The following is an 11182-nucleotide window of genomic DNA, read 5'->3' as shown; positions in this document are numbered from 1 at the left end:
CCTCCGGGCTCTCCGGCGCGGGAGCGGCGGCCGGGCGGCTCCCCCGGCGCGGGCGCGGCCATGCCGCGGCTGCCGCTGGGCGGCCCGGGCGGGGCGGCGGGGATGTCGCTGCCGCGGCTGGAGAAGCCGATCAAGCAGGCCTTCTACAACACCGGGGCGCTGCTGTTCGCGGGGCTGTGCTGCGGCGCCGCCGTGCTCGTGTACTTCATCCTGGAGGCGTTCCTGCGGCCCCTGCTCTGGGCCGTGCTCTGCGGCACCTTCCTGCATCCCTTCAAGACCTCGCTGACGGCGCTGGGGCGGCGCTGGCTCGGCCGCCTGCACCGCTCCCGCACCCCGGTGCTCCTGGCCGCCCTCCTCCTGCCCATCTGCTTCGCCAACTACGGCGTGGAGGCGCTGGGCGAGCAGGTGCTGCGGCGGCGGCGGCTCCTGCTGCTGCTGGGCGCCGGGGGGCCGCTGCTCTACGGGCTCTACTGCCTGGGCAGCTCCTTGGGCGTGCAGGTGCTGCTGACACAGGCCGCCCGCGTCATCTGCCAGGGGCTCGACTACTTCAGCAGCCAGTGGGTGAGTGACTGAGTGAGTGTCGGTGTTCCGCGGCCGCGCTTTAGTCATGCCCCGCTTCTGGAGATGCTGTTAAGTGAGGGGTGATTCGGTTGAGTTCTTGTGCAAACATCGAGGCTTGTTGAGCTCTAGGGTGTGTATTAAAGTGTTGTGAAATAGCAGCACAGCTCCACAAGTGACCTGAGGTGGGGGAAGGCACCTTAAGGCTTGTTTCTCAGTGTACTGTGTAGGGTTTTCTTCTTGTTCTTCGGATATCAAACTGCAAACTCAATTTGAACTTTAAAAAGTAAAGTTGTTTAATTTACGAATGTTACTGATAGTAACAAAGCCTGGGGAGACTACTTTTGCCTGTGTTCTGTTCAGTAGGTAAGATAGTTAAAAGTTCTGGCAGAAGTCTTTTACACTTTGTTAGTTAAAATTGAAAATACAAAAAGTACTACCTATCAGAAACAGATAGATATGTGAAAGATCAGAAGATTGGCAAGTTGTACTATCCTTAAATACTGATGTACAACTGGTGTACTCAGATCTCTTAGTGTCAAAGACTTTCCAAAAGCTGCTCTGTTTTTTTTAAAAATCAAAGTATGCCCTTTCCCTGGGTAACAATATTCCTGAATGGACTGACAGAGAATATTTTGACACACTGCCTGTAGTGTGAATAGAATAGACAGGAGAATGTGTTTAGTCTCTTCAAAGTAAACAGTGGAGGAAAAGATATTCTTGGTGCTGGAAGATGTCAGAGGACATCCATTTGTCCTCAGAAGTATAGTTAGGACTGAGTAGACAGAGATACATTCTCACTTTATAAAGAGGCAAGATACCAGCATGTTTACTTTCAGCAGAGTAGTGGCAGAACTAAAGCATGACCTCGTACTGGTGGGAAGCTTTGACTTGTTGCCGTACAATTTACTCGATAAGCTTTTCTTTTGCACTGACCTCTCTGTTTCATTTTTAACAAATCGATAATATTGCTACACTAACTGACCTGGCTAAGTTCAGGCTTTTATTAAAACTTTGTTAATTAAACCACACTTACACTGCGTAAATATAGGAGTACTGAAGGAAGCTGCACTTTCTTAACCTCATAACTATGGTTGTAATGCACTGCTGGATGTCTGTGCATGCTCAGTGCAACTTTGTTTAGCAGTCCCTGATCCTTCTGGTTGGCACTGGTGTTTCTGATTTAACTCTTGTGTTCATTGAACTGCTGTAATATTTTAACTGCACAAGACATAGTAAGCTCCCAGAACTCTTCAGACTTGAGATCTTGGGAAGATTTTGGGTCTGTGTCAAGGTAACTGATCACAGACTTCCTTAAGCAAACCAGTTGCTTTATAAGCAAGCTGTCTGTCTCTCTTTCTGGGACCTTACAGGAGAAAAAAGCTGTGGGCTTTCTTTTGTAAATGACTGCAACTCGGTCTGGCATCATCTGTACACTTTGCAGTGTTTTCCTAGCCCTGTTTTTTGAATTTAGATGTTACTTGATGCGTATTATCTCAGCGCTGTAGCAGGATAATTTAATTTTATCCATGCTGTTGAGGAGCCCTGAGCTGGATCAGTTAATAGTGTCAGCTTTAACTTCAGTTAAGCACTTCAAAGCCCTTTAATTGCCATGTTATGTTGCAGGACTGTTTGCATGCATGTGTTGTGCTTGTTAGCTGCACAGGAATTCTGGATATTATGGGTCGGTTTCTCCATTGTACTGGTCTTCTCTGGGCTCTCAATCCTCCACGATTCCTTCTATATGCATGATTGTCTTCTCCCTTTCGGATTCCCTCTGCTGTACTAGAGAAGTGAGTGGATGCCTATCATTAGAACTATGGGGATTTGCAATACTAATTTGGTATTCTGTAACTAAAGGTATTTTTATGATGTCTATTAGGCCATGATACCGAGAAAGAAATTCTCCTCTTAAGTTCCCGAAAAAAAAGTTCTTCAAATGCAGCAATTGTGTGTGACAATGACATGGTAAGGTGTATCTTGGCACCAGTATGTTAAAGAGCTTTCTTGTCCTGTGGTCCTCAAATTTGGCAAAGCCATTCATGACGTTGATGAGTGAAGATTCAGAAGTGCCTATGTTCCTGCCCAAGGTTCTTAAGTCACACTTGCAATACAGGAACTTGCAACCCCAGGGTACCTCCATCACTGGATTGTTGATAGCTGATTGCAAAACACTGCATTTGAAGAGCAAGTTCAAGATCTTAGGCTAGTCTACAAGCATTGTGCTTCCACGGTCTCCTTTTCTTTCCCTTCAGACTTTATAATCTTTGAAGAAGCTTGCTCAGGAAATGTAGTTGGCTGCTGGGCCTTAAATCTAGGGGCTGGTTAAAAATTTCAGATGAGTTACTTGTTCTGACTCTAGCCTTCTCCAGGTTATTTGCAGAATTCTTATGCAGAGGGCCCTGCACAAACTGCAGTTTCATTTACTAGGGAAAGGGAATGTTTTTCTCTATCTTTTTTTTCTTGGAATGGGTGGGAGTTTGTCCCATAGTGCAGTGAATATAGCCCTACACGCTTTTGTGCTGCAGCAGTTTCAGTAGTTTTGTCAGAAGTATGCCTGTGTCCAGCACTGTATCTAAAAACCAAATCCTTTTGCTTTGTGGCAAGAGTTCAAATTACTTTGGGCTGACATTTTACCCTTGGGTTAATATACATCTAATGCCAGCTATTCATTATATTTTCTTCATTTTTAGAAGAATTCACACACTAGTATTTATTTGGAATATGGATAGTTTGTAGATCCCAGCAGATGTGAAGAATTATACAGCTGCTCTGTGTTGGCTCTGAGGTTCATCTTAGTAAATTAAATTTGATGTAATCATAATGAGCAGAATTCTCTGTAATGAACTTGATTACAGGGCTGTCAAAATCTTTCTCTGCTGGCCAGTCTTTCTTCCTTGGTTTGTCACAAGTTATTGGTCAGGCTCACAACTGTGTACTCACATGCATTTGTCACTGTATTTTTATATCTCTGACTGTACTAGGTACAGCTCGTTTTGTTTTGGGGCTTTCCACGCAGTTAGAGGACTTAATCTTAACCTTACCGGGGTGCTGGGCAAATTTGGAAATGCCATTGCTGTGTCTGCTGTATTGGAATATTGTCAGAGTATGTGTTAGCTGTTTTGGCCGGTGGACTGTCTGCTCCCCATCAGGGATTCTGCGAAAGACATCCACCAGGGAAGCCTCCATTTGTGTTGGCATTAAATATCAGCAGTTCCCCAAGCAGCCCTTGCAGAGTGAAATTCTCCAAGTGGGCAAATTTCCTGGCAAATGCTTTGGGTCCCATGCTCTGAGATGTTTGGCTTCCACAGCCCTATTGAGTATCACGTGTGGGGGCAAAAAAGCATCTACATTTTGTCAAGTTCACCTGATGGGGCAATTTCCCTTCTAGTAAAGGAAAAGACATAGTTCTGATTTTTGATGTGCACGTGATTTCTATTTTTTTGAGGGTTTAGGATGGGTGGGCTTTTTTTCCTTCCCTTTCTTCTTAAAGTAGGCTTTCAGGTTTCTAAAACCTGCCCACCATACCCCCCCCCTCCCCACCCTCCCAAAAAAAAAAAAACCACCAAAAAAACACCTGTAAAAACTCTTAAGTATTCTTTCTGCTGTTTATAATCCTTCATTATTATGGCATCTTGGCTTAAAAATCATACAGTGCTTATAAATCATACAGCCAAGTACTGTCTGTAAACACATCTTACAAAACCACAGTTTTTGGTTTGTTTTCACAACTTTTCTTGGTAGAGATAAACTGTGTAGAGACCACACGTGGCCTACTTAAAAACAAGACGGGAGAGAGGCAGGGAAAGTCTGCGATGTTGATAGTGTTTTCTTTTCTACTGTTGTTTTTCTCTTCCACACCCGCTCTCAGTTTTGGAAGAGCCTGCAGTGAGGTACCTTTCTTGGAGAGGCTGAGGAGCTTGTTCTGATTTATATGCAGGAACTACAGCCTTGAAGCTAGCACTACACTAAAGCCTAATGATATGTGCTACATAATATTAGTTATTTATTGGTATTTATATGTATTGGTTGACCACAATGATGTTTCTTTTTCTACCACCTCTGAAAGGAATGATCATTATGAAACTGTCCAGCAAAATTTTAACAGTGCTCTATATAGTAAAAGAAGAAGGTGAAGAAATTGCGTGTGTGGAGGAGCCATCTCTTGAAAACATGTCACCATGAAGTATTTCAGAGGAGTGGTGCTCGTCTGCATGGAAAGAATTTGGTGTTCTCTTTCTTTTTGCAAGAGAATCTTGCTAAGTTTGATTTCTGAATAGCATTTTTATTGCGAGTTTCTTGTATGTAGCTTTTGTATTGAGACAGGAAAAGTGAACTAAAGGAGAAGTATTCTCAATATCCATTGTTGCAGTTTTCTGGATATCTTACATTTAATGTTTTTTTTTCTTAAATTCAGTGTAGGAAATGTTGCAGGACACACTGAAAATAATTTTTAACCCATGTGTGGCAGCGTTGACTTTGATGGTCCGTTCCCCCCACCCCAGGGTTTATAAGTTCATACTTTTATCCCTTCAAAAAGAGGTGATCTCACTAAACACCATGTTTCTTTTTCACGTACTTTAGTAGTCTGTATGTTTTAATGCCAGAAATATCAACATGAATATATGTCACATTTGGGGGTTCTAGAAGAAACAGAATGGGTGCACTGTTCTAGTCCTTTGAACTTGGGACAAGGAATAACTTACTTGTGTTCACTTAGAACCTGCTTTAGGTAAATGAAGGCTTCCTTAGTGAAGGGACGAGGTGGTTGTTTTTGCTCTGAGGTGAACAATAGTCTTATAATAAATTGTGATTAGTTGAAGTTTGGGTATTTTCTTACATGTTTGACAAAGGCTGGCTCCATGCTAAAGGGCAGGCAGTTACATGTTCTTATTCTGCCAGACTCTGCGCATCATGGGATGTTTCCTCTGGTGTACTAGGAAAAATGCACTAAAGCTACATTAAATTTTGGTTCTGGAAACTGGAGTCAAAATGACAGTTTTATAATTTGTCACCTGCCTCCTTATTATCTTTTGTATTGTTTAGAAAACCATTTTCAAATGAACAGGCAATTAGAGAAAACACTGTGATATTTTTGAAGGCAAACACAGTTTGGCTTTTACCAGTGCATTTAATGCCTTGTGTCACTTGATTTTTCAAGTCCAACACTCTTCTGCTCAGCTGTTGTGGTAGGTTTGTTTTTCTTTGTCAGTCTGAATCACTGCTGAGGAGGAAGATGTAGAAATAGTGAACTGGTGTCGTAAGATCACTTCCTTCAACCATCTCTGTTCTGCAGCATTGTTTTAAAAGGTTGTAAAAGTGCTGTGTTAATGCTTTGTCAATATTTTTAATGATTTTCTATTTTAAGAAAAACTAGTTATTCCCAAATGAAAATTTTGTTTTAAGATATTAAAGGGAACTGATGAGGTAGTTCAGCCTTCTTTTCTTTCTTTTTTTTTTTTTTGTTCAAAACACTGAAACAAACTGGAAAATAGAAAGCAATTTAAAACAGTTTTAAATTTAAAGCTTAATTAACATCCCCCCAAACAAACCAAAACATAAACAGAACTCTGAAAAACCTTGCTGTATGATTTCCAAGTGGGAAAGAGCAGCCTGGGAAAAAAAAATCATTTCAAAATGGCCAAGGGAGACGGTAGAGCTGCAATTAAAAAAGGAAGGAATTCAAACACTCCATTTTGTAGGTACTGACTTGCTAAAACCTGAAAAATTTTGGCAGGTTGGCAGGGGGTACATCAAAAGAAGTAACTGCTGGTTCATCTTCTCAGTGTTCACCGTTGTGTTTACTTGTGGGGTGGTTCATAGAATCCCAGAATATCCTGAATTGGAAGAGGCCCAGAATGATCACTGAAATCCCACTCCTGGCCCTGCACAAGACCACCCCAAGAATCACACCATGTGCCTGAGAAGGCACGTGAAGGAGGTGGGAAATGTTTGCTGCTGGATGTAGAGTTGTTGGGGCAACATTCCAAGGAAGACTGAATCATTCCAACAGCTTTGCTGTCTTCTACAGTGGGAAGCTGTTCTTGCTTATCCCACTTCTGACATACACTTTGGTTGCCCTGTTGTTGGTGCCTGTTCTATTTCTGTGAGCCTGTTTTGCTATAACTGAATTACAGGTAGGTTTTTTATGAGCTTAGGGAGCTTGAGCTGGCTGGATGAATGTTGAAGCTGTTGTGCAGAAGAGGTGGGACTGCCCAGCTGGCGGTAGGAGACAAGGAATTGGCACTTTCAGTAGCAGTGAGTTACTGAATGCTCTCATCTGCAAAACCCTCCCCTTAGAGGTTAACTTGTTGATCGGAAAAAAGGGAGGGAACCGTGTAAACAAGGAATTTCACTCTCCAGTATCAATTAATATAAATGTTGTCCGAAGTTGAGTAGTGAGAGTTTTTTCTTGAAAAATAAGGCCAAAGCCAAAAGAATGGCTCAGATTTTCAAATCCTTCACTTCTAACAGGAAGAGGAAACAAACTTTCAGTAATGCTGGTGATAGTTCATGCTGATAAATCCTAGACTTTCCAAAACTGAAACTTCAAAGAAAAATCACTGAAGCAGATGCTTGAATTTAACATAAAAGCTGCATCTTTCTATGGTGTAATTCTGTCTCCAGTTGGCAATTTTAAGAGAACTGAAGCCCTTCATAGTTGCCTTAGATGTCTCAAAATCTGCCTCTTAAATTTACCACTTCAACACAGAAATGGATGTTAAAATCCAAAAAGTTACACTGCAGTCTTAGAGCTATTTATTCAGAGAAGCAGGCAGTTTTACATGTCTAAAGGCAAAGCAACACTTTGTTCAGTTTGTGAGAGATGCTACAAAATGCAGAGGAGATGTGAAAAAAGATGTTTTTGCTGTCTATTAAAACAACAAAGATAGGTGAAGGAAGGAAGAAGGGCAGCTTGCAGGATTAAACTATTCCAAAGTTGTGATATATGGAAGTTGTGCATGTCTGTAAATAATAGTTGTGATTGAGTAGTTATTTAAAATCTCACAGTACATGGTGAAAGCTAGGCATCTGCAACTAACTTCAGCTTGATAAATAGTTTATGGTAGCTAATGCATTCTGCAAAATCTGAAGTGTATCTATTAGTTACCTGGTTAACTGCACGCTCTTAGAAATCAAATTTATAGGCATTTCAGCTTAGCATGGAATCTTATCAATTACAGTTTCAGTGCAAGAATTGCAGTAGTTTAATTTTAGTGAAAGTAGGCAGTATCTTTCATTCTTTGTTTCAATTATGTCAGTTCTTGAGAATGACATATAATAGTCATTTATAGAGGCTATTAATATTCTCCATGCTTTTCCAGCCAAAACCTTTGGAGACCATCCAAAAAAGCAGTGGGGAGGATTATGTAACTTGCTTTTAAAGGGTTAAGAAAAAAGAGAAAGTATGCTATTGCCAAGTTAGTGTGGGATGAAATCCCAGTCCATGTCAGTTTAAGTTAATTTGCTTTGTCAGTTGCTTTCAGCTATGAACTGTTGGAAGTAGGCTACCCTAGTTCCTGTGCAGCGGTTCTTGCAGCGTAGGGATGTGCTTGGCCATAATATTAACCAGTGAAGAGCTGATTATTCTGTGGTGCCGCAGAAATGGAACTTCTTGCACCAGTTGACTGCATAGTTCTTCTTACAGGGCTTCAGAAAGGTTATTGTTTGATCTCTGAAACAGGGTGACTGGTTTATTTTAGAGTGAGCTATTTCTCTCTATTCAATGGAAATAAATTCTTTTACTTGGGTCATTTGCTAAGCTTTTAGGAATGAGAACTGATTAATTATGTTAACTTAGAACACAAAAAAATTACTAAACCTAAACCCTATCATGTTCAGCTATGTGCATGGCTAAAAGCAGTGCAGTGTGTTTTTCTGTGTTGGCTGTTAAACACAGGCTTATACCCTGTTAGTCTCCTACTTTTGGCTTGTTTTTAAACAGAAAGTTCAAATTACTGAACGTACTGAGTCTCCTGTTTGTAATTTATCATTAAATTTCAAAGCTAAAGAGAAAATCAGCTTGGAAGTGGAACATTTATCATACAAAGATGCTGTGTGGCTGATGTTGGGGAGTAGGATAGTATCTTTGTGATGAGTTCTCTTGCAATTACAGCTGTGCTGTGAAGTGCCTTATGAGGGAATTTATGTTTCAAACCTATGCTGTTAAAGGACTGCCACTGTGCATTTCTGGTAAAAATTCGTGTTTGTTTGTTTATGACTTTACTCTTGATGTCCATGGGTTGTGTTAGTTTGGGGCATCTGTCTTGTGTCCTCACTTGGCCCATAAGCATTATGCAGCTTTGTTGATGCAAAACTAGGGATGAGTGAAAAGTTGGAGATCTGCTTAGATGAGAAATAGTAGTGTGCAAAGGTTACACCTTTGTTCACATATCTTAAGTGGTTTTAAATTACCTTGCATATGCAATCGTTCCCTCTGAAGTTATCAAGGACCATCACTCGCTGCTTGTCTGCTCAATTCAGTACAGCTAAGATTGCCTCTCCACCAGTTAGATACGTGGCAGTAGTCACACAAACCTGCTTTTCACAGGGACTGTTGCCTCTTCAGCATGAATTGTATAGTGCAGAGTAAAGAGGTGAAAACTCTCGTGGTGTGTTCTGCCTAATTACTTGTTCCACGTCTCTGCTGTGCATTCTTTCTTCTTACAGTGATGTCTGATTTCAGCAAATGCTCTTAATAGAAATTCTGTTAAAACTTCATTGAGATTTATAGATTTGTAAGTGTAAATTTGTAGGTGTACTTAACTGGTAATGGATAGGTAATGCTTATTCTATTTGAGCCAGAAATGTCTTTAGTTATTTAAGAATGCAACACTGAGTTTTAATTTTTACAGGTTTTCATAGTTCTTTTATTTCATATCTTCTCCTGAGTAGCAACTTTTCACCTCCTGTTGCCTCTTCTGGTTTCTGCTTCCTTCTTTCTTTTCAGCATTTTCAAGATCAAATTGATTATCTCAGGATTCTTAATTCCAAATCTGTATTGTGATTTATCTGATGAGTGGAGTTGTAGAAGGCAGAAGCAGCAAACCCAAGTTGTCACTGATATCTTCCTGTCTCCTTGGTTTTTTCTAGTTAAAAAAATTAAAAAATTATATGTCACACGTCTTATAAAGGCATCTCTGTTTTGTGGGCCAACACCACTGAGGAACAGCAGTTTTTGTTGTGCTTCCTAATGGCTTCTTTGGCTTAACCCCCTTTTTGTCTCTTTGGACTGAAACAAGGAGCTGGCAAATTGCTCCATGCTGGAATGAGTGCTGCTGTGCTGGCCAGCTCTGTCTCCCTGTGGCCACACAGGTGCTGCTGATGAACTCATGTAATTAATTGAAATGTGGGCTTCTTAAAGACTTAGAAGCTGACTTCTGTTCTCTCTCTGTGGCAGTTATGGGTATGTGTATGAACATGCATACACAAGTACAAATAGCTCTCTTTTGATGTATGTATACATACCTATGTGTATCTTTTTCTTAAAGATATGGACATTGGTAGTTGGTTACCTGCTGATGGTTTCATTCAAGTGGAATATAAGCACTGAACGTTACTTAAAAGCAGTCTCTGTTCCTGTCTGGATTATGCTGCTCTTTCACTTAGGTGAGTAACAAGAAGTTATTCTTCTGATAACTGTGGGTTCTGTCAACGAAGCTCCTCACTTGCTCTTCTGCTACATCTGTAAAATAAGAGTCTTAGCTGAAATGCAAACTGTTTTGTCTGCTCAGTAATTCTGGCTGCATGTGTCCAGAAGGGAGCATTTGAGTAGGGAATGGGAAGGCATCAAGATGCTGAGCAATGTGTCTTCCAGTCCTCATGCCTAGTTTGTACTTCCCATGGTTTTCCCTTATTTGAGTCACAGACTAGGTACTGCTTGGCAGTGAGGAAGGGTTGGGGGCACATGAGGCTGGCTTTAGACTTTCACTTGTGATATTTTATTGGAAGCCTGCCATTAACCAAGGCTGAAGCTGTAAAATGCATTTAATAGTAGTAATAGAAGCAAAAAAAAAAAAAAATTCTATCAGTAGTCAACAATCATGTCATGATGCTATCACCAGTATAAAATACATTTGCCAGTAATCTATATAATCTGTTTACATAAATATAAGATTATAGTAATCTTTTAGACTTATGTTACACATTTAATGTAATAGATTATCATCTTATGTTCTCATATCAGAGTTTATGGTGGAAGTATCGTGTGATTAATAGAAGACTACCATGATAGAAGGTTTCACAGTGTACTTCATGATTTACTTTACTTTAGCAGCAGGTTTCAGGAGTTCTTCTGACCATGTGGGGATGCTTTCCTGAGGTTTAAGCTATATGTAGTGGCTTTGCATTTGCTTAAATTTTGACAGTTTTGTATTTGCTGGAAGTACAGGCTGAATAGGCAAAATGCAAGAAAAAACCCATTCTGTGGAGATCTAATGTAAATACACATTTTTGGGGGGAACATGACTTTCCTCTGATATCTAAAATACTTTAATTTTGTGTGTATTTTCATGTGATTTTGAATGTTGTTTATAAAATTGTTCTCTATATCAACGTAAAGTCACTGAAGTTAGGAACAGTCACAACTTGGTTTGCTCATTGAGAAACTTCTTCATGTTTGTTT

The 11182-nt window shown here is 40.6% G+C and overlaps 1 protein-coding gene across 4 annotated transcripts in view; it reads left to right on the top strand.

Moving 5' to 3' along the window:
- The first annotated feature begins 45 nt into the window (after positions 1-45).
- Positions 46-11182, top strand: part of TMEM245 (transmembrane protein 245) — a 79142-nt gene continuing 68005 nt past the window's right edge. For 3 of the 4 annotated variants that reach the window (XM_039570156.1, XM_039570150.1, XM_019282542.3), the window contains exons 1-2: positions 60-561; positions 10050-10167. In XM_039570156.1, the coding sequence (XP_039426090.1) occupies positions 61-561; positions 10050-10167 (619 nt within the window). In that variant the 5' untranslated portion in view covers position 60. Of the gene's footprint in view, positions 562-10049; positions 10168-11182 lie in introns of all 4 variants that reach the window. The other variant, XM_039570161.1, reaches the window with a different exon arrangement.

The sequence above is a fragment of the Corvus cornix genome, chromosome 2, assembly GCF_000738735.6.
Source record: "Corvus cornix cornix isolate S_Up_H32 chromosome 2, ASM73873v5, whole genome shotgun sequence".
Lineage (NCBI taxonomy): Eukaryota > Metazoa > Chordata > Aves > Passeriformes > Corvidae > Corvus > Corvus cornix.
Note: the sequence above shows the minus strand (reverse complement) of the source record. Positions and strands in the feature narration are given on the sequence as shown.